Below are 21,418 nucleotides of genomic sequence, written 5' to 3' on the forward strand. Positions count from 1 at the left end.
CGCGGGGCAGGAAGGTCACGGGCCAGGGCGTGGCCGGGGCCTCCCAGCGGCTTCCCGGAGCTCCTGGAGCCCCAGTCCCATTCCCGGCGTCCGCCGCATCCGGCAGCGAAGACATGCTCCGGCGGCCTGTGGGGAATCTCTGGCGGGTGACTCGGGCGGTCTCTTCCCGGAGGTGACATTCACCTGGGGTCTTCGGTGCCGAAAGAGACGGGGCAGTTATTTTTCCAGATTTCACTTTGTATTTGGGGCATTCTCCGAGCGGTACAGTCAGGCGTCAAAACTGCCCCTCCCGCTGGCCTCAGTCCTCTCTGGCACCTTCCCCTCCTACGAATTCCGTGGGTTTCTTTCCGCTACCTGGTGTGCCTGGCTCTCCATGTTTCACAGTACTCTCTGCTTTTTTCTTTCTTTCCTTCTTTTCTTTCTTTATTTTCCCTTTTCTTCCCTTCCCCTCCCCGCCCTCCTTTCCTTTCCTTCTTTTCTTTTTGAGATGGAGGAGTCTCACTCTGTCACCCAGGCCAGAGTGCAGTGGCGCGATCTCAGTTCACTGCAACCTCCACCTCTCGGGTTCAAGCGATTCTCCTGCCTCAGCCTCCCAAGTAGCCGGGATTACAGGGGCGCACTACCACGCCACTAATTTTTGTATTTTTAGTAGAGATGGGGTTTCCCCGTGTTGGCCAGGATGGTCTCGAACTCCTGACCTCAAGTGATCTGCCTGCTTCAGCCTCCTTAAGTGCTGGGATTACAGGTGTGAGCCACCATGCTTGGCCCTCTCTGCTTTTTTCTTCTTCCATTTGAGAATGTTCGATAAGGGCATTTACCTTTTTGTTATTTATTTTATTTCTTTTTTTTTGAGACGGAGTCTCACTCTGTCGCCCAGGCTGGAGTGCAGTGGCCGGATCTCGGCTCACTGCAAGCTCCGCCTCCCGGGTTTACGCCATTCTCCTGCCTCAGCCTCCCGAGTAGCTAGGCGCCCGCCACCTGACCCGGCTAGTTTTTTGTATTTTTTAGTAGAGACAGGGTTTCACCGTGTTAGACAGGATGGGCTCGATCTCCTGACCTCGTGATCCGCCCACCTCGGCCTCCCAAAGTGCTGGGATTACAGACTTGAGCCACCGCGCCTGGCCTGATTTATTTTATTTTTTACAGAGATAGGGTCTCACTGTATTGCCTAGGCTGGTCTTGAATTCCTGGGCTCAACCCGTCCTCCTGCCTCAGCCTTCCAACGTGCTGGGGTCACAGGTGTAAGCCACCGCTCCTGGCTGAGGAGGGCAGTGAAAGCCAGGTTCCAACAGTCAGATCTGACCACCACCCTCCTCTGCTCTAACACCTTCTATGGCTCCCTATTGCCCTGGAGATAAAGCCAGGCAGCATCCCTCTGCCTGGCGTTCTCATGCCTTTAGAGCTAAGTGTAGATGGAAAAGCTGTGTGATTGTTGAGAAATGACTTCCCCTCTCTATGCCTCAGTTTCCTCACCCAGGTAGGAAGGGCAGAGAGAGACCTGGACAGGGCTATTAGCAGTCCTGAGGGGTTAGGGCAGGGAAGGGGCCTGGTGGGCTACATGGAGGAAGGGGCTGCAGGACTGTAGCTGGAAGGACAAGAGGCAGTTTGCTTTCTGGAGGGACAGGAAAAGCGTGTTCTGAGCAGCAGAGAGTGCCTAGGCCAAGGTCTGGCCTTTGCTTATCTGGCCAGTAGCCCAGGGAGGGACAGTGCCCTCCCCGCGGTCTCGAAAGGAGCCCCAGGCATCTGCCCTCTACCACCTCTGCCTCAGTTTCCCCATCTGGGAACAGGAGCTCTGAAGAGGGAGAAGGTGGACAGACTTTTCCCAGGACCAGGCCCCACCCCACTGCTCACTCTGACTCTGCCCAGCAGACCTCCTTGAGGCCCGCCGCCCGCTGGCCCACGAGTGCCTGGGTGAGGCCCTGCGTGTCATGCGTCAGATCATCTCCAAGTACCCGCTGCTGAACACCGTGGAGACGCTCACGGCAGCTGGCACCCTCATTGCCAAGGTCAAAGGTCAGCCTGCTGGAACAGGGCTGCGAGGGCTCTCTTCCTGGAAGGGCATCCTGGAGGAGGGCATGTTTGAAGTGGGTTTTGAAGGATGCATAGGAGTTTGACAGGCACAACAGCTCCCTGCTGTTCCCACTGGGTTAAGGGCTCTGGTCAGTTCTTGCAGGGATGGTCACCTCCCAGAGTGGGCCCACCTCCTTGCCCTTATCTCTGCTTCCCAGCCTTCCATTATGAGAGCAACAGTGATCTGGAGAAACATGAGTTTGAGAAGGCCCTGGAGACGATTGCTGTGGCCTTCAGTAGCACGTGAGTGCGGGAGCCTGTGGGTCAGAGCAAGGGAGCGTGGGGGCCCGGGTGTCTCTCGATGGTGACCCCTCTGGCCCTGCAGAGTGTCCGAGTTCCTCATGGGTGAAGTGGACAGCAGCACCCTCTTGGCAGTGCCTCCTGGGGACTCGAGCCAGGTGAGTGGGGTGGGCCGGGGCCACCTGTGTCCAACTTCTGGCGGCCAGCCGGGTTCAGGTCTGCAGGGCCCGGCCAGTCACCCTGCTTCCCCTGTGTGCCTTGGTTTCCCTCTCTGTCCGGGGGGCAGCAACCGTCCCCTGAAAGGTGGGCACTGCGCAGGGCCCCGCATGGTGCTGGTCTCACCTGCGTCTCCATCCTACAGTCCATGGAAAGCCTGTACGGACCGGGCAGTGAGGGTACCCCTCCCAGCCTTGACGACTGCGATGCCAGTAAGCCCCCACACAGCACAGGCGGGCATTTGAGGGGTGAGCCATTGTGGGGGTCGGGCCAGGCTGAGCAGGCCCCCGTTCCCTGCAGGCTGCCTGCCCGCCGAGGAGGTGGATGTGCTGCTGCAGCGCTGTGAGGGGGGCGTGGATGCCGCGCTCCTGTATGCCAAGAACATGGCCAAGTACATGAAGGACCTCATCAGCTATCTGGAGAAGCGGACGACGCTGGGTGAGAGCTGGGGTCCCTGCAGGGTGGGTCTGGAGGAAGGCCTTGTTCCAGCATCTCATACTCTTCCCCGGCCCGCAGAGATGGAGTTTGCCAAGGGCCTGCAGAAGATCGCTCACAATTGCAGACAGAGCGTCATGCAAGAGGTGGGGTCCCTGGGCCTGGGTGTGAGTCTCAGCCCCATTTCAAGGACCCAGGGACCAAGAGCAGGGCTTTCCCCTCTACATTAACGGGGGTGGCTGCAGGGACCAGGGAAGTGGTGGCTGGAGGTGCTGGGGCCGCCCTGCCTCCATCCCTCCCCACCCAGTGACCTGGTGCTCCACCCACAGCCCCACATGCCGCTCCTGTCCATCTACTCGCTGGCCCTGGAGCAGGACCTGGAGTTCGGCCACGGCATGGTGCAGGCGGTGGGCACCTTGCAGACCCAGACCTTCATGCAGGTGCGTGGTACCTAGATGGGCGGGCTGGGCCGGGGCATCACCAGGGTACCCACTCACGGCCCGTTTCGCCCCAGCCCCTGACCCTGCGGCGGCTTGAACACGAGAAGCGCAGGAAGGAGATCAAGGAGGCCTGGCACCGCGCCCAGAGGAAGCTGGTGAGGCGGGCGGGAGGGGGCGGGCAGTGGGCCTCGGCGCAGGCGCAGTCCCAGCCCCTGCCCCATAGCGGGGACCCTGCGGTGAGCTCTGCACAAGCCCCGGCCTCCTGCGCATGCGGCCTCGCAGGTTGAGCCCCAAACTGGGTCGGAAATGCTCCAGCCCCACCGCCCCCAGCTCTGCCTGGAAGGACCCAGGAGCCCGGCGCTCACTGCTGTCCCTGCAGAAATGGGGAGAAGCCGTGCCTACCTCAGTTGTAAACAGCAGGTCTGCGGGTTGGAGGGAGACTCATGGTCTCTCAGAACTGGGGAAGCTGCATACTCCTGCCTGTATTCTTTTTTTTTTTTTTTTTTTGAGCGGAGTCTCGCTCAGTCACCCAGGCTGCCAGTGGCACCATCTCGGCTTTCACTGCAACCTCCATCTCTCTGGTTCAAACACTTCTCCTGTCTCAGCCTCCCGAGTAGCTAGGATTACAGAAGCACGCCACCAAACCTGGCTAATTTTTGTATTTGTAGTAGAGACGGGGTTTCATCATAGTGGTCAGGCTGGTCTGGAACTACTGACGTCAGTTGATCCACCCGCGTCGGCCTCCCAAAGTCCTGGGATTACAGACGTGAGCCACCGCGCCCAGCTTTCTGCCTGTACCCTCTTCCCACTTCACTTTTGGGTTATTTCAAAGACACCGGCACCTTTTTGTTTGTTTCGAGATAGGGTCTCACTCTGTCACCCAGGCTGGACTGCAGTGACGCAATCATACCTCACTGCAGACTTGACTTCTTGGGCTCCAGTGATCCTCCCACCTCAGCCTCCTAAGTTCCTGGGTCTACAGGCAGCGGCCATCACACCCAGTTCATTTTTTTGTATTTTTTCTGTGCTCACTATGTCGCCCAGTTTTTGTTAACAGGATCTACGGTGAAATGCACCCTCCTAGCTCCTTCCAGCACATACCAGCAAACACATATCTGCCCTCTTTTGTACACGCGAGGACAGCTTGCCTCATGCCCAGTTCTGCTCCTGCTTTTTATCCTCACCTCCGTATAGAGAGGCTCACCCTGTATCAGTCAGCATGAAGCAGCCGGAACCCCTTTTTTTGACTGTGCAGGGCTCAGCTGGGGAGATTGAGTAGGTTATTTCATGGACGTTTTGGGAGTGGCTGAGCTGTTGCTGTTACGCACACCATTGCTATGACAAGCTTGTGCCCCGTCTCAAGGATGCCTGAGGGTTTATCTGGGATCAGTGCCCAAAATAGAACTGCTGGGTCAAGGGCCGTGCGTGTATGAGCTGCCCTCTCAGGCCACAGCAGTGCTTTTCCTCTTCTGTGAACCCTCAGTTCTTATCCTTTGCTTACTTGGCATTGGACAGTGGCTTCTTATTGATTTGTCAGAGCTTTTTACATAGTAGAGAACTTAGGCCTTAATCATGTGAGTTTTAGACTCCCCCGATTACCCTCCCACAACTTACTGTTTGACTTTTGATTTTTACTTGTGGCCTATTTTGCCAGGTAGAAACCTGTGAGTGTTAATAGCAGTATTTTTTTTTTTTTTTTTTTTGAGACAGTCTCACTGTCACCCAGGCTGGAGTGCAGTGGCTCGATCTCAGCTCACTGCAACCTCCATCTCCCAGGCTCAAGCGATTCTTCTGCCTCAGCCTCCCAAGTACCTGGGATTACTGGCGTCTGCCACCACGCCTGGCGTATTTTTAGTAGAGATGGGGTTTCACCACCTTGGCCAGGCTGGTCTTGAACTCTTGACCTCAGGAGTTCTGCCCACCTTGGCCTTCCAAAGTACTGGAATTATAGGCGTAAGCCACCGTGCTCAGCTAATTTTTATATTTTTGGTAGAGACGGGGTTTCATCATGTTGGCCAGGCTGGTCTTGAGTAGCTAGGACCACAGGTGTGCGCCGCCACGTCTGGCTACATTTTTTTATTTTTTTGTAGAGATGGGGTCTCACTATGTTGGCCAGGCTGGTCTCGAACTCCTGGCCTCAAGCGATCCTCCTGCCTCAGCCTCCCAAAGCAGTGGGATTACAGGCGTGAGCCATGGCACCTGGCGGTCTCCTAGTAATTGGATGAGTCCATTTGTTTCTGTGAATCTGGTGGTGCAGGTTGTGAGGTGTGGCTCCCAAGCCCACAGGTTTTTGACTAAGTACTCTTCCTGTGGGCGCCTGGCTTCCTGCCTGGGCGGCTTCTCTGTTCTCATCTGTGAGGAGGGAAGTGAAAGCAACAGAGCTTGGAGACGCTGGCCTGCTCCCGTGGGGGTTGGTGTGGGCGTCTACAGAGGCTGCCATTTGAGCTTCTCTGTTCAGAGCTTAGCTGTGCCTCAGCTTCCCAGGCTGCAGAGTGGGCACACAGGACACCCATTTCTCGGAGGGTCCTGTTGCAGTGCCTCCTCCCATTCTTTTTTTTTTTTTTTTTGAGCTGGAATCTCTGTTGCCCAGGCTGGAGTGCAGTGGTGCAATCTTGGCTCACTGCAACCCTCGCCTCTTGGGTTCAAGCTATTCGCTGTTCTTGTGCCTCAGCCTCCCGAGTAGCTGGGATTACAGGAGTGCACCACAACGCCCGGCTAATTTTTTATATTTTGGGTAGATACAGGGTTTCACTATGTTGGCCAGGCTGGTCTCACAAACTCCTGACCTCAAGTGATCCGCCTGCCTCAGCCTCCCAAAGTGCTGGGATTACAGGCGTGAGCCACCGCACCTGGCCACTCCTGTTCTTCCGTTGCCGATTGTGCAGGGCCCTCTGTGTGCCCAGCTGGGCCATGGGGTCTTGGTGAGAGAGATGGGGGTGGGGAGGAAGAGAGGAGCTGGGGAGACTGAGTCCCATCCGAGGATGGGGTTGAAACTGGCCTCCGGGCTTCCACACCCACAGCAAGAGGCAGAGTCTAACCTACGCAAGGCCAAGCAGGGTTACACGCAGCGCTGCGAGGACCACGACAAGGCTCGCTTCCTCGTGGCCAAGGCAGAGGAGGAGCAGGCTGGCACCACGCCGGGAGCGGGCAGCACAGTCACCAAGATGCTGGACAAGCGGCGGCGGCTGGAGGAGGAGGCCAAGAACAAGGTGAGGGAGGGTGGAGGCGGGGCTGGAGGGCCCTGGAGGAGGATTTCCAATGCTTGGTGTGACATTTACCACCTCCAGGCCTTTGTTTTTGGTTTTGTGGGTTGTTTTTGTTTGTTGTTTTGAGACGGAGTCTCGCTCTGTGGCCCAGGCTGGAGTGCAGTGGCGTGATCTCGGCTCACTGCAAGCTCCGCCTCCTGGGTTCACGCCATTCTCCTGCCTCAGCCTCCCAAGTAGCTGGGACTATAGGCGCCCGCCACCATGCCCGGCTAATTTTTTTGTATTTTTAGTAGAGATGGGGTTTCACTGTGTTAGACAGGATGGTCTCGATCTCCTTACCTCGTGATCCGCCCATCTCGGCTTCCCAAAGTGCTGGGATTACAGGCGTGAGCCACTGTGCCCAGCCGGTTTGCTTTTTTGAGACAAAGTCTCGTTCTGTTACCCAGGCTGGAGTGCAGTGGGGAGATCTCGGCTCACTGCAACATCCACCTCCCAGGTTCACACAATTTTCTGCCTCAGCCACCTGAGTAGCTGAGACTACAGGCACCACCTGCCACGCAGTCCGGCTAATTTTTTTTTTTTTTTTTTTTTTTTTTTGAGACCGGGAAGTCTTCCTCTGTTTGCCCAGGCTGGAGTGGGCAGTGCGTAATCTCGCTCAGCTGCAAGCTCTGTCTCCCGGGTTCACACCCATTCTCATCTGGCTCAGCCTCCCGAAGTAAGGCTGGGACTAACAGGTGGCCCGCCCACCACACCCGGCTAATTTTTTTTTTTTTTATTTTAGTAAGAGACGGGGTTCGGCCGTGTTAGTCCCAGGATGGTCTCGTCTCGCTGACCTCATGATCGCGCCCGCCTCAAAAAGCCTCCCAAAGTACTGGGATTTACAGGTGTGAGCCACCGCGCCTGGCCAAGAATTTTTTAAAATTAGCTGGGGCCGGGCACAGTGGCTCATGTCTGTAATCCCAGCACTTTGGGAGGCCGAGGCGGGTGGATCATGAGGTCAGAAGATCGAGACCATCCTGGCTAACATGGTGAAACCCCCGTCTCTACTAAAAATACAAAAAATTAGCGGGGCATAGTGGTGGGCGCCTGTAGTCCCACCTACTCGGGAGGCTGAGGCAGGAGAATGGCGTGAACCCGGGAGGCGGAGCTTGCAGTGAGCTGAGATCGTGCCACTGCACTCCAGCCTGGGTGACAGAGCGAGACCTCATCTGAAAAAACAAAAAATTCTTTATGGAGATGGGGTCTTAGGCTGGGCGTGGTGGCTCATACCTGTAAACCCAGCCCTTTGGGAGGCTGAGACGGGCAGATCATATGAGATCAGGAGTTCGAGACCAGCCTGGCCAAAATGGGGAAACCCCATCTCTACTAAAATCACAAAAAATTAGCTGGGCATGGTGGGTGAGGGGGCATCGGTAATCCCAGTTATTTGGGAGGCTGAGGCAGGAGAATCGCTTGAACCCGGGAGGTGGAGGTTGCAGTGATCTGAGATCACGCCACTGCACTCCAGCCTGGGCTACAGACCAAGATTTCGTCTCAAAAAAAAAAAAAAAAAAAAGAGAGATGGGGTGGGGTCCTCACCATCTTGCTCAGGCTGGTCTCGAACCCCTGGCCTCAAGCAAGTCTCCCACTGTGGCCTCCGGAGGCTCTGGGATGACAGGCTTGAGCCCGGCCTCCCTGAGGTTTCTGAGTCCTGCACCCCAGGCTGAGGCCTCCCTCTGTGTGCCCCGCCCCCACCGCAGGCGGAGGAAGCTATGGCCACCTACCGCACCTGCGTGGCCGACGCGAAGACGCAGAAGCAGGAGCTGGAGGATACCAAGGTGACGACGCTGCGGCATATCCAGGAGGTCATCCGGCAGAGCGACCAGACCATCAAGACGGTGCGTGGGGTGCTCCGGTCGCCCGGGCGGCGATGGCAGACAGGGCGGCCTCCTCCTGACGCCGCCGTTCTCGGGTGCCGCCCGCAGGCCACCATCTCCTACTATCAGATGATGCATATGCAGACGGCGCCGCTGCCCGTGCACTTCCAGATGCTGTGTGAGAGCAGCAAGCTGTACGACCCGGGCCAGCAGTACGCCTCGCACGTGCGCCAGCTGCAGCGGGACCAGGAGCCCGATGTGCACTACGACTTTGAGCCCCACGTCTCCGCCAACGCCTGGTACGGCCACCCAGCTGCCCGGTCCCCGGCGCACACGGCCCTGCCTGGGAGTCGGGCTTCCTTCTGTCGGGGGCGTGAAGGTGCAGCCGCCTTGCCCCCCTCACCGCCCCTCCTCCCGGTTTATTTCACCAGGTCCCCCGTCCTGCGCGCCCGGAAGAGCAGCTTCAACGTGAGTGATGTGGCGGGGCCCGAGGCTGCCGGCAGCCACCCCGAGGAAGGCGGGTGCATTGAGGGCGCACCTGCCAAGGAGCGCCGGGGTGAGTGTCCGGCGGGGCCCAGGGGCGGACGCTGGCTCCCTGCGGCCCACCCTGGCCCTTCACCTGAGACGCCTCTTTCTCCAGCCGGGCGAGGACACCAGGTTCACAAGTCATGGCCGCTCTCGATCTCAGACTCGGATGGGGGGCTGGACCCCGGCCCTGGCACAGGTGACGGAGGCTCTCTGGCGGTCTGGGGTGTGGAGCTGCCGCCTCTCCTGGGCCTCAGGGCTTCACGCACCGCGGTTGATGGGGGCACCCCCTCCCCTGGCTCGGGGAGTCTGAATGATCCTGATTCCCGCCCAGGGGACTTTAAGAAGTTCGAGCGGACGTCATCCAGTGGCACCATGTCGTCCACGGAGGAGCTGGTGGACCCGGAGGGTGGGGCTGGGGCTTCAGCCTTCGAGCAGGGTGAGGGTCCCCTGACGGGGCTGGAGAGAGAGGGGGGTTGGACACGGGTCCATGGGCCTGGCCCTGACCTGCCTTGGTGACACCGGCTGCCTGTGCTGCCCGCAGCTGACCTCAACGGCATGACCCCTGAGCTGCCGGTGGCTGTGCCCAGTGGGCCGTTCCGCCACGAGGGGCTGTCCAAGGCGGCCCGTACTCACCGGCTCCGGAAGCTCCGCACGCCCGCCAAGTGCCGCGAGTGCAACAGCTACGTCTACTTCCAGGGTGCTGAGTGCGAGGAGGTGAGTGGGACGCCCCGACGGACAGCTGGGAGCCTTTGGGGTGCCCTCGGGAAGGTCCAGCCCGGAGCAGGGAGCAGTCGGGCGCCTTTGGAAGGAGGCGAATGGAGGGGTGGGGTGGGCCCTTTTAGGTTTGGGGGGTCGGTGTTGGCTCTGAGGCAGCGAGGCAGGGGGTAGACCTGGAGTGTGAGGAGCCCTGGGGCTGTGGCCAGAAAACCAAGGGGCGGGAAGGAGAGGAGGCCGGAGTGGCGGGCAGGCGGGATCACCCCTGGGGTGGAAGCCGGGAGTCACTGTCCAGCTTGTGTTTACAGAAGCTGCCGTGTGGGGGACTGCGAGCGGCCCCGGGGAGGTGGGGTGGAGCCGCTGGGGGCTGCACTGAGCTGGGCGTCGCGGGGCTGGGCTCACTCACTCTGGCCGCCCCTAGTGCTGTCTGGCCTGCCACAAGAAATGTCTGGAGACGCTGGCCATACAGTGCGGGCACAAGAAGCTGCAGGGCCGCCTGCAGCTGTTCGGCCAGGACTTCAGCCAGGCGGCCCGCAGCGCCCACGATGGCGTGCCCTTCATTGTCAAGAAGTGCGTCTGCGAGATCGAGCGGCGGGCGCTGCGCACCAAGGTGAGGTGGGAGAGGAGGCGGCTCCCAGCGGGGAGGCGGGCGTGGACCGAGGCTGACAGGCCTCCCCATCCCCGGGCTCCCGCAGGGCATCTACCGGGTCAATGGGGTAAAGACGCGCGTGGAGAAGCTATGCCAGGCCTTCGAGAACGGCAAGGAGCTGGTCGAGCTGTCCCAGGCCTCTCCCCACGACATCAGCAACGTTCTCAAGCTCTACCTGCGCCAGGTGAGACCCACCGGAGGTGGCCAAGCAGAGCCTGGAAGGGGCATAGCTAGGCAGGAGGAGGTGGGGTGGGGGTGCTGCAGCTGGAACAGGACTGAGCTGGAGCAGGACTGGCGCAACGCGGGGCTTGGGGAGGACTGGCGGGGCACTGCTGAGGCTGGGGTCATGGTCATGGTAGGAGCTGGACGGGGCAGTTCTGTGTCGGGGCACAGACAGGGACAGGAGGGGCCAGGTGGGGCTTGGTCAGCACGTGGCAGGGGTGTGGCCACAGCAGAAAGCACACCTGACGCTGTGATGGGGCGGGGCCGGGGCTCGGTGGGGCGTGGCCAGAGCAGGATGGGCGTGTTCCGTGCTTGGCAGGGACCCGTATGAGGTTAGGGGCGGGGCTGAGGCTAGACAAGTGCAGGCTGGGGTGGCCTGGCTTGGTGGGGCGAGCTGGGGCAGGGTTGAGCTGTGGACAGGGCTTGGGCAGGGGCTGGGCTGGGGCTAGGGGCGTGGTCATGGCCGGGGAAGGGCGGGGCTGGGGTTAGGGGCGTGGCCGTGTCTGGGGAAGGGTGGAGCCGGGCTGGGATGTGAGCGGGACCAGCACTTCTCAGGTGGTGGGGAAGGGGTCAGACTGTGCCGAGTAGAGCTTGAGCTTGTTGGGGTACCTGCAGGGCGGGGTGGGCGTGGCCAGAGCGAGAAAGGGACTGGGGCTGGCAGCGTGGCCTGCGTAGGCGGGGCAGGGCTCACGCTGGGCTGGGAAAGGGGACTGAGGCTGCTCTGGGTAGAACCCGAGCTCGGTGGGGCGTGACCAGTGCTTGCTGGGGGTGGGGCTGAGGCTGCGGACGTGGTAGGCACGCGTGGGGGCTGGGCCAGGCCCACCAACACCTGCTGACCCTTGACTCCGCACAGCTTCCCGAGCCGCTCATCTCCTTCCGCCTCTACCACGAGCTCGTGGGGCTGGCTAAGGACAGCCTGAAGGCAGAGGCCGAGGCCAAGGCGGCGTCCCGGGGCCGTCAGGACGGCTCGGAGAGCGAGGCAGTGGCGGTGGCCATGGCAGGTCGGCTGCGGGAGCTCCTGCGGGACCTGCCGTCCGAGAACCGGGCCTCGCTGCAGTACCTGCTGCGGCATCTACGCAGGTGAGGCCCGGCATGTGGGGTGGAGGGCTCGGGGTCCCGGGAGCCGCTCAGCACCTGGCCCTGCACGCCCCGCAGGATCGTGGAGGTGGAGCAGGACAACAAGATGACCCCCGGGAACCTGGGCATCGTGTTCGGGCCCACGCTGCTTCGGCCACGGCCCACCGAGGCCACCGTGTCCCTCTCCTCCCTGGTGGATTACCCCCACCAGGCCCGCGTCATCGAGACTCTCATCGTCCACTATGGGCTGGTCTTCGAGGAGAAGCCAGAGGAGACCCCCGGAGGCCAGGTGAGCGTGTGGGCCTGACCAGGGCTGTCCACTCGGGGCTTGGGGAGCAGGGGGCGCTGCTGGGGACAGTCGTTGTGGGATGAAGCCCAAGGAACCACAGGGAGATAATTTGGTTTGGACAGGGTGGTTCGGGAGGCCTGTGTCTTTTTGTCTTTTGTGCAAAGAACCGCGAAGTCTGCATTGAATCTGGCAGAGGTGCAAAGGCTCTGCGGCCACCCCTCCACTCTTCCTTGGGGCTGGCGTTGGGCCTCACCCTTCAGGCACCCTCCTTCCCCGTTTCCCACCCCGGTGCTGCCTGCAGCCACAAGCAGCACGCTAGCCCAGGTGTCCACAGCCCGTCCGAGCTGCCACTGCACTCCGCTGCGAGGTCAATTCCCCGCTTCAGATTTTCCTGTCTAGGAGTTGTAGTTTCGCTTCTGTTGCTCAGGCTGGAGTGCAATGGGGCGATCTCAGCCCACCACAATCTCCGCTTCCCAGGTTCAAGCGATTCTCCTGCCTCAGCCTCCCGAGTAGCTGGGACTACAGGCGCCCACCACCATGCCCAGCTAATTTCTGTATTTTTAACAGAGATGGGGGTTTCACTTTGTGGGCCAGGCTGGTCTCGAACTCCTGACCTCAAGTGATCCGCACCCCACTTGGCCTCTCGTATTTTTTCAATCCATCTTCCCTGGGCGTTTAGTGGGTGCAGTTTCCCGGGTCTGCTCTTGGCTGAGAACAGACCGCCTGGGGTGCGGCACAGGACAGTGGGGTCCGCAGCTCTGACGGTGTCTGTGCTGGGCACGGCCTTTCCATCCTGTGGTGCTCTTGAAGCTCTTGGGAGAAACCATAGATGGGGACAGCAGCAGCCGTGGGTGGCGAGAGGAGCGGAATTTCAGAAATTCCCATCCCATGTACCTTGTGGGAATGGGCAGTGTGGTCACAGGCTGGGCAGCAACGGGTGTCAGTAGCTGTTAGGGGCTGTGTGGTGTGTTAATTTATAACATGGAAAATGGAGCCCCGGCCCCTCCCTGACTTCCATTCTGCCCTTGCAGGACGAGTCATCCAGCCAGCGAGCTGAGGTGGTCATCCAGATGCCGTACCTGGAGGCACGCGAGGGGGTGGCCTACCCCCTGCAGGAGGCTGTGGAGGACGGGTGCAGAGGTGAGTGTGTGGCTGCCCAAACAGCCCCAAGGGAGGCTGGCGTATGCCACCCATGGGCGCAGGTGCCATGACCTAGTTGTGCACACGTGGCAGGGTCCACAGTGCAGCACGTTCTGTGGATTTCGTGTGCCACGGAGACCACACCTGTGAGCTACTCATTCATTTTCCTTTAACCAGCTGCAAACACAGACAAGGCACCTTTTGAGGTGCCTACCCCGCCCTCAGAAACCGGTAATGTGAGGGTATGGCTGACGCCGTGTAAGTCTCCAGGTGCACCCCGCCAGGCTAAGTGCCTTTCCTGCAGCAGTCTCCTTTTCTAGAGAAGGGCACGGGGCTGGGGGTTTGACTCAGGTGGGGCCAGCGCCACCTGTCAGAGGCAGCCAGCCCTGAGTGCCACATCTACTTACAGTACCTCTGTATTAGTCTGTTTTCACACTGCTGATAAATACCTGAGTCCAGGCGCGGTGGCTCACACCTGTAATCCTAGCACTTTGGGAGGCCAAGGTGGATCACTTGAGGTCAGGAGTTTGAGACCAGCCTGACCAACATGGTGAAACCCCGTCTCTACTAAAAATACAAAAATTAGCCGGGTGTGGTGGCACGTGCTTGTAATCCCAGCTACTCAGGAGGCTGAGGCAGAACTGCTTGAACCGGGGAGGTGGAGGTTGCTGTGAGCCAAGATCGTGCCACCGTGCTCCAGCCTGGGCAACAGAGCGAGACTCTGGTCTCAAAAAGAGAGAAATACCTGACGCTGGACAATTTACAAAAGAAAGAGGTTTAATGGAGTTACAGTTCCATGTAGGTGGGAAGGCCTCACAATCGTGGCGGAAAGCAAGAAGGAGCAAGTCACGTCTTGCATGGATGGTGGCAGGCAAAGGGAGAGCTTGTGTCGGGAAACTCCAGTTTTTAGACCATCAGATCTTGTGAAACCCATTCACTATCACGAGAACAGCCCAGGAAAGAATTGCCCCCGTGATTCAACCATCTCCCACCAGGTCCCTCCCACAACACGTGGGAATTATGGGAGCTACAAGATGAGGTTTGGGTGGGGACACAGGGCCAGACTCTATCAATACCCCTCTCTCCTTTCCTCCATCTCTCTCTTCCCCATCTCTCTCCTCCTCACTCCCCCATGTCTCTCTGTCCCTCCCCTTGTCTCTCTCATCTCTCTTCCGTCTCTCCTCCATCTATCTCTCCGTCTCTCCTCCTCCTCCATCTCTCTCCCCATCTCTCCATCTCTCTCCCCACCTCTCCTCCGTCTATCTCTCCTCCACCTATCTCTCCTCCACCTCTCCCCATCTGTCTCTCCTCCATCTCTCTCCCCGTCTGTCTCTCCCTCGCTCTCTACTCGTCTCTCCTCCGTCTCTTCCCATCTCTGTCTCTCCTCCATCTCTGTCTCCCTTTCTCAGAATCCCGAGTTGTGTCCAACGACTCAGACTCAGACCTAGAGGAGGCCTCCGAGCTGCTGTCCTCATCAGAGGCCAGTGCCCTGCGCCGCCTCAGCTTCCTGGAGCAGCAGCAGAGTGAGGCCAGCCTGGAGGAGGCTTCTGGCAGCCACAGCGGTAGCGAGGAGCAGCTGGAGGCCACCGCCCGGGAGGACGGGGACGAGGACGACCCGGCCCAGCAGCCCTCAGGATTCAACACAAACCAGTCCAACAACGTGCTGCAGGCCCCACTGCCCACCATGAGGCTCCGTGGCGGGCAGATTGCGCTGGGCTCCTGCAGGGAGAGGCAGCCTGAGTTCCTGTGAGCTGGGGTGGGGCCAGGACCACAGGTGGCTTCTCTGGCCTGCTCCTGTCCCTCCAGGGCATCTCCAGCCCCGGCATAGCTTCACTGCGCCATCCTAGGGTCGCTGCCGAGAGCGCCTGGACTTGGTTGTCCTGCCAGCATGCGCCTCCTCCCAGAGGCTATCAGGAGCAAAAGGGCCTTGGGGCCGCAGGGTGCGCCCTGCGCTCTCCCCTGCACCCCGGCTCAGCTGAGCTGAGGAACACTGCTGTCTTGTGAAGTCGCAGTGGCCTTGCTGGTGCCCACAGGGCTGTGTGGATGGAGGAAGCTGTCCCTGCCCAGCGCATGGCCCTGGTCATCACAGGGACGGTGGGCCCTGCCCCGCCTCTCAGCTCTGTTGCAGGGACTCCAGAAACCATTCTGGGAGCTGTGGATGGGGGCGGAGGCTGGGGTCTGGTGCGGTTTCCAGGGTGCAGTACAGCAGGGCCTGAAGACTGGCCCTAGACTCCCTTTCCCAGAACACCAGGTGTGGCCACCTGGGGCTTAAGGTACACAGTGGGGCCTCTCAGAAGCCACCATGTAGTTCCTTCACAGGCACGTTTATTTTGCTGTAATAAAGGTTTGAATCAGGTCTGTTTTCTGTGGCAGCTGCAAACTTGGAAAGGGGCCAGGGAGGGGACATAGCCCTGCAGCGTGGCCCTGGGCCTCCTCCCAGGGGAGAGATGTGTAAAGAAGGGAAACCCCTGCCATGGGGCCCCGCAAGATGGGAGCCCAGGTGGTCTTCACGACAGGCTGTGCCGACACTCAGGCATCGAATGACCATGTCATGTCCACCTGCAGCCAGGGCAGTCCAGGAGAACGTTCCAGATGACGGAGGTGTTCTTGCGCTCTGAGGTTCTGCACGCCAGCCCCACGGGGCCACCAAGCACTGGAAACGTGGCCCATACGCCTGTGGAACTGCATTTTGAGACAGGGTGTAACCCTGTGGCCCAAGCTGGAGTATGGTAGCACAATCGTAGCTCACTGCAGCCTTGACTTCCTGGGCTCAAATGATCCTCCCGCCTCAGCCTCCCAAAGTGTTGGGATTACAGGTGTGAGCCACTGTGCCCAGGTAATCTTTTAAGTTTTTTGTATGGGCCGGGTGCGGTGGCTCAAGCCTGTAATCCCAGCACTTTGGGAGGCCGAGACGGGCGGATCACGAGGTCAGGAGATGGAGACCATCCTGGCTAACACCGTGAAACCCCGTCTCTACTAAAAAATACAAAAAACTAGCCGGGCGAGGGGCGGGCGCCTGTAGTCCCAGCTACTCGGGAGGCTGAGGCAGCAGAATGGCATAAACCCGGGAGGCAGAGCTTGCAGTGAGCTGAAATCCGGCCACTGCACTCCTGCCTGGGTGACAGAGCCAGACTCCGTCTCAAAAAAAAAAAAGTTTTTTGTAGAGGTGAGGGGTTTCTCTGTGTTGCCCAGGCTGGTCTTTTAACTCCTGAGCTCAAGCGATCCTCCCACTTGAGCCTCACTGCAACCTCCACCTCCTGGGTTCAAGAGATTCTCCTGTCTCAGCTCCCAAGTAGTTGGGATTACAGGCATGAGCCACCACACCCAGGCAATTTTTGTATTTTTAGTAGAGACAGGGTTTTGCCATGTTGGCCAAGCTGGTCTTGAACACCTGACCTCCAGTGATATGCCCACCTCGGCCTCCAAAGTGCTGGGATTACAGGCATGAGCTGCTATACCTGACCTCCAGAATTTTCTCATCCTCCCAAACTACGACTGTGTACATGACACACACTGTCCCCATCCCCTCCCCAGCCCCGGGAACCCCCATCCTGCTTCCAGGCTCTGACGACTCTAGCGACCTCCTAGGAGTGAAATCAGTCTTTGTCCTTTTGTGTCTGGCTGGCTTTGGCCGAAACGATTTTGAAAAAAGTACATTTGGAGAGAAGGGGAAGCACCGTCCACGTCACACATGCCATCAGACTTAACCTAAAGATCCCTGCGGGACTGTACTGCACCAGCCACGGCCTCGGCGTCTGGGAGCCCTGCAGACCACCGATGGCACAAGCGTGAATTACACACACCCTCATGAAGCTGTTGTGAAAGAAACACAAGCGGCCGGGTTACACTTGGGCAGGCGAGGCCTTCTGAAATCAGACAAAGGGGGAAGTAGAGCCAGATCCCAAAAGTCTATACGAGGAACTGGCCGCAAACCACAGCTGCACACACCAGAGAACAACTCCACACCCTCACGGGAAGGGAAGGGAGACAGACACGCTCATGCCTGACCCAGGAGCACAAGTGGGAGGGCGGGGTGAGGGCTTGGGGAGGCACTGACCTCTGAAGCCAGGGCCAGACAATGCCAGCAGGAGGGCCCACCTGCCAAGCCGACCTTGTGTGCTTGGGGAGACGCAGGGCCACCTGCTAAATACCTTTTCGGTTGGCCTGGTTTTCCTATCAAGCAAGTTCATTTGCTCAAAACATCTTTAACGTTTGAAAACACCCAACCTCCTACAACAACTGAAAACTCCACAGCCCGAAGCCCGCACCCTGGTGGCTTGAGGGCACGCACGGCTGTGACTGGGAGTAAGAAGCTGGGGGGGCACCACGCATCAGGGCCCCCGAGGGAGGGAAGACAAGGGGTAGAAGGCTGAGAGCCCGGGAGGAAGCAGTGGCTGGTGGGAGACCGGGACCCCAAACCCCAACAGAGGGGGCCCAGCACCAGCTGCCCCCAGGTGACCTCCCTCAGGGGCCTTGTCTCTTCTGAGGCTGCATCTTGCACAAATCCACAGGTGAATGGGGCCGGCTGGGCCTCACCCCAGTACGGGAGAACTTGGGTCAAGGCCACCTGCCTTGGGGAGTCCAGAGGAGCAGCAGCGTGAGTGCTGGGGGGCTGGACTCTGGCAGGGCAGGGGCGTTCGTCCTACAGGGATGGGGGTCATTGTCTTGTGTGTCTGCCTCTAGGGGCTGGGAAAGAAGGGGAGGGTGGTCACACGAGTGGGGCAGATCTAGTCGGCCCAGGACAGCCCAACGTCCACTACTGAGCGTTTAAGGGGGTGCAGAAGGCCCGGCAGGAGGAGGCCCAGGCCACAGTGCAGAGGCTGGGCGGCTCACTTGTGCCCGGCGGTCACACAGGTGTGGGCAGTGGCTCTGACCTCAAAGGAACCATGCCAGCATCAGACCAGGCCGAGCCCCACCCCTGGGCTGAGTGTGAAGTGGGGCTGCCTGCCAGGACAGCACCTCACCAGGACCAGAGTCCAGGGGGAGCTGCGAGGTTCTCACATGAGCAAAGCCTGTCCCGCTCCTGACTCAGGCCAGTCCCTCCCCAGGTGCCCACTCAGGGAAGGGCTGGCCGGAAACCTCCCCTCCTCTCCGAGCGCTGGGGTCTCCAGGCACGTTTCTAAACCCTCTTCTGGAAAGCCCCACCGCACACCCGCCCGTCTCTCGCTTCTAAGGTGCGTCAGTGGCGGGGGAGACGCACGCCCCGCATAGTCAGGTGGGGGCTGGAGGTGTCCTGGGAGCGCCTGGTGGCCCCGCTGGGCTGGTGCTAGGACGGGTTTGCTGCTGGACGAAGGGAGAACAGCTTGGAGGGGACGCCCCCCCGCCTCTGACCCCGCCTCGGGGCCTGTCCCTCTGGCCGTCTCACCTGTCAGGTGGCGGCTACTGCACTAGCCGGTAGGTGATGTACCTGCCCGCCGTCTCGCTGGGCCGGATGATCTTCACCACCTGCAGAGGCAGAGAGCAGGGGCTGGGAACGTCTGAGGGGCCTCACTGCAGTCACCAGACAGCAGGTGGGCAGCACACGGGCTGGGGATGGCCGGCAGGGGCCCAAAATGCTGACCCTGGGCTGCAGCACCCGCTCCCCGGGAACCTGGGTCATGCTCTTCTCAGACCTAGTGACCCTGGCTTTAAGAGGGGGGATTGGGGGTGTGGTCTCGAGGTCCCCTCTAGGCGCTGGGTTGAGGGGCAGGGGCTGTCAGGGAGGAACAGAAGCCCCTTCTCTGAGTGGTCAGCTCAAAGCCGCCCCAGGGCCCCTTCCCCCTGCAAGGCTCACCTGCCCACGCTTTATCCCAAAGTAGCGCGCCACAGGGTCCCCCGCCTGGATCCTGGGCAGCTGGTTCTCTCGGAGCTTACTGGGAAGCAGGGTCAGGAAAATGCCAGAGGGAGCCGTGGGGGGGAGGGGGTGCGGAAGTCTCCAGGGGCGGGGCTGGAAAGGATACTATCGGGCCAGCAGCTCTGTCACCTCCTCCTTGGTCATGACGACGTGCTCAGGGACCAGCTGCCAAGAGAGGAAGGCACCAGGCATCACCAAGGGCTGGCCAGACCCCACGGCTCCCGGGCGCCACCACAGCCCCTGTGCCTCCAGATGCACAAGAGCCCTGAACCCCCTCCTCCGACCCCCGGCACTCAGGGAGCCCAGCCCCGCACCCCAACTCCACAGGCTTCTGAGGCAGACGGGCTGGGCACAGCCACCTCCTGCTGGGACTCCTCCTGTCATGTCGGCAGCACGAGGGTCCCTCCACATCCCCAACAGTCCCGGTTCTACAGGCTGGGGTGGGCCTGGGGATCTGCATTTCTAGGACGCTCCCGGGTTTGGCTGCTGCAGGTCCAGGGCCACCCTTTGAGAACCCCTGTCCTCCACGCACTCATGGGAGCACCCACCCTGGGCCCCAGATCCCACACCTTCCTGGCCACCCGCAAACCCTGCATCTCTGCCGGCCCCACACAGGCTCCACGGCGGGCGCCCACCTCGTGCTCCGTGATGTTGATGAGCAGCTCCTGCTGCAGAAACTGCTCCAGGATGTACTTGGGGGCCATGTCGACCAGGGACTGGAAGAGAGTGGCTCTCAGGCACGGCCCGGAGGGGCCCAGACAACCCCTACTCCATTTCCTGCCTCAAGCTACATAGAGCTTACCCGTGTGCCCCAACACACCCCACGCCATAAATCAGAAAACCCCACCGCCAGCCCAGGAGCCTTCAACAGCCCACCCCTCCCCAGCCTCCGCTCATCAAGGGCCTCCTGTCATGAGCAGTGATGAGGCTGTGGAAACTCGGATGTGTTTCCATCTGTCACACGCCTCCGGGGCGGCCCTCAGAGCTGCAGGGTGGCCTCTTCCCCATAAGGGGTGCCACTTTGTGTGACTGCGTGAACCCCGCAGCCGGTGGGCCAGGGACTAAACTGCTCTGCTGACTGCCCACCACAGCACGGCAGCCTGGCTCAGGAGTGTCCAACAGACAGACGGGGAACACGCCCCATGCCAGGCCTCCTCTGCATGTCCCCCTGGACATTGGCTCAGGACAAAGAACCTCCGGCTCCCGCAAGCTGCACCAGGCTGAGGGCCGGAGCACACAGGCACCGGCGAGAGAGGCACAGTGCCCTCCGCCCTTACGCCCCTCCCAAGAGCCAGGGGAGGACGGTAGCTGCCTGGGGTGGGGCTGGGGTTCAGCAGTGGGGCCCATGGACGGGGTGGGAGGGAGGTGGTCGGGGCTTGTCACACATCCACGCCACATCCTCCAGGGCACCCTGACTGGCCTGGCCCATGGCATGTGAGCCGCCTGTGGGTGCTGCTCGGGGCAGGAGGTTGGGGAGGGCAAGAGGCTGGCGAGGTGGGCCGGGGCAGGGGTGCCCACCTGCTCGGGAGAGGAGGCTGGGGAGGGTGAGAGGCTGGAGGGGCGGGGCGGGGGGTGCCCACCTGCTTGGCGGAGGGTGTCATGCCCTGCTGCACCACGATGAGGGCACGCGTGATATTCTCCTCCTGCATGCGCTGGCAGTACACCTTGATGGTCTTGATGCCCACCTTGGGCTCCTCTGCAGACAGAGAGTGTTCTGGCCTGTACCACCCTGGGCCCTCCCGGCCTTTGCCCACCCAGACCACAGACAACCCGGGTTCCAGCCGTGTTCCACACAGGCGCTTCTCCTGCTCAGGCCTCAGCTTCCACGTTTGCAAAACGAGACCTGAGTAGCAGGATCCCAGGACAGAGGAAGAAAGGGCTGAAACCTCGTTCACCCAGAGACAAGGACAGGGGCCTGACACCGCTCAGTCACCCAGAGACCAGCGAGAGGCAGAGACCTTCCACTCTGAGAGGCTCCCACCCCAGGCAGTCCTGGGGACAGGGGTGACTCAGCACCCACCTCTCCAACAAGCACATCTCACACCCCAGAATGCTCTCTTTAAGAAGCGTCATCTGAGGCCGGGTGCGGTGGCTCACACCTGTAACCCTAGCACTTTGGGAGGCTAAGGCAGGTGGATTGCTTGAGGTCAGGAGTTCGAAACCAGCCTGGCCAACATGGTGAAACCCCATCTCTATTAACAGTACAAAAAATTGGTCGGGCGCAGTGGCTCAAGCCTGTAATCCCAGCACTTTGGGAGGCCGAGATGGGCGGATCACGAGGTCAGGAGATCGAGACCATCCTGGCTAACATGGTGAAACCCCGTCTCTTACTAAAAAATACAAAAAACTAGCCGGGCGAGGTGGCGGGTGCCTGTAGTCCCAGCTACTCGGGAGGCTGAGGCAGGAGAATGGCGTAAACCCAGGAGTCGGAGCTTGCAGTGAGCTGAGATCCGGCCACTGCACTCCAGTCCAGGCGACAGAGCGAGACTCCGCCTCAAAAAAA

General features: G+C 60.3%; 2 protein-coding genes across 11 annotated transcripts in view; one reads left to right on the forward strand and one right to left on the reverse strand.

Moving 5' to 3' along the window:
- Positions 1-15,438, forward strand: part of ARHGAP45 (Rho GTPase activating protein 45) — a 21,514-nt gene extending 6,076 nt beyond the window's left edge. For 5 of the 9 annotated variants that reach the window (XM_017885649.1, XM_017885647.1, XM_017885650.1 and 2 more), the window contains 20 exons: positions 1,870-2,013; positions 2,229-2,313; positions 2,396-2,468; positions 2,672-2,738; positions 2,827-2,964; positions 3,043-3,107; positions 3,291-3,401; positions 3,476-3,556; positions 6,422-6,610; positions 8,347-8,484; positions 8,572-8,762; positions 8,895-9,187; positions 9,323-9,427; positions 9,533-9,705; positions 10,127-10,315; positions 10,401-10,538; positions 11,430-11,656; positions 11,732-11,942; positions 12,974-13,082; positions 14,492-15,438. In XM_017885649.1, the coding sequence (XP_017741138.1) occupies positions 1,870-2,013; positions 2,229-2,313; positions 2,396-2,468; positions 2,672-2,738; positions 2,827-2,964; positions 3,043-3,107; positions 3,291-3,401; positions 3,476-3,556; positions 6,422-6,610; positions 8,347-8,484; positions 8,572-8,762; positions 8,895-9,187; positions 9,323-9,427; positions 9,533-9,705; positions 10,127-10,315; positions 10,401-10,538; positions 11,430-11,656; positions 11,732-11,942; positions 12,974-13,082; positions 14,492-14,832 (3,068 nt within the window). In that variant the 3' untranslated portion in view covers positions 14,833-15,438. The remainder of the gene's footprint in view (positions 1-1,869; positions 2,014-2,228; positions 2,314-2,395; positions 2,469-2,671; positions 2,739-2,826; positions 2,965-3,042; positions 3,108-3,290; positions 3,402-3,475; positions 3,557-6,421; positions 6,611-8,346; positions 8,485-8,571; positions 8,763-8,894; positions 9,188-9,322; positions 9,428-9,532; positions 9,706-10,126; positions 10,316-10,400; positions 10,539-11,429; positions 11,657-11,731; positions 11,943-12,973; positions 13,083-14,491) is intronic. The other 4 variants (XM_017885646.1, XM_017885654.1, XM_017885653.1 and 1 more) reach the window with 2 other exon arrangements.
- Positions 15,395-21,418, reverse strand: part of POLR2E (RNA polymerase II, I and III subunit E) — a 10,069-nt gene continuing 4,045 nt past the window's right edge. The window contains exons 3-8 of one of the 2 annotated variants that reach the window (XM_017885655.1): positions 20,496-20,611; positions 19,551-19,631; positions 19,022-19,080; positions 18,856-18,934; positions 18,448-18,527; positions 15,395-15,764 (exon numbers count right to left, since the gene is read on the reverse strand). In XM_017885655.1, coding sequence (XP_017741144.1) covers positions 18,462-18,527; positions 18,856-18,934; positions 19,022-19,080; positions 19,551-19,631; positions 20,496-20,611 — 401 coding nt within the window. In that variant the 3' untranslated portion in view covers positions 15,395-15,764; positions 18,448-18,461. Of the gene's footprint in view, positions 15,765-16,457; positions 16,896-18,447; positions 18,528-18,855; positions 18,935-19,021; positions 19,081-19,550; positions 19,632-20,495; positions 20,612-21,418 lie in introns of those variants that run through there. The other variant, XM_017885656.1, reaches the window with a different exon arrangement.

Source organism: Rhinopithecus bieti, unplaced genomic scaffold (assembly GCF_001698545.2).
Source record: "Rhinopithecus bieti isolate Rb0 unplaced genomic scaffold, ASM169854v2 scaffold_15283, whole genome shotgun sequence".
Lineage (NCBI taxonomy): Eukaryota > Metazoa > Chordata > Mammalia > Primates > Cercopithecidae > Rhinopithecus > Rhinopithecus bieti.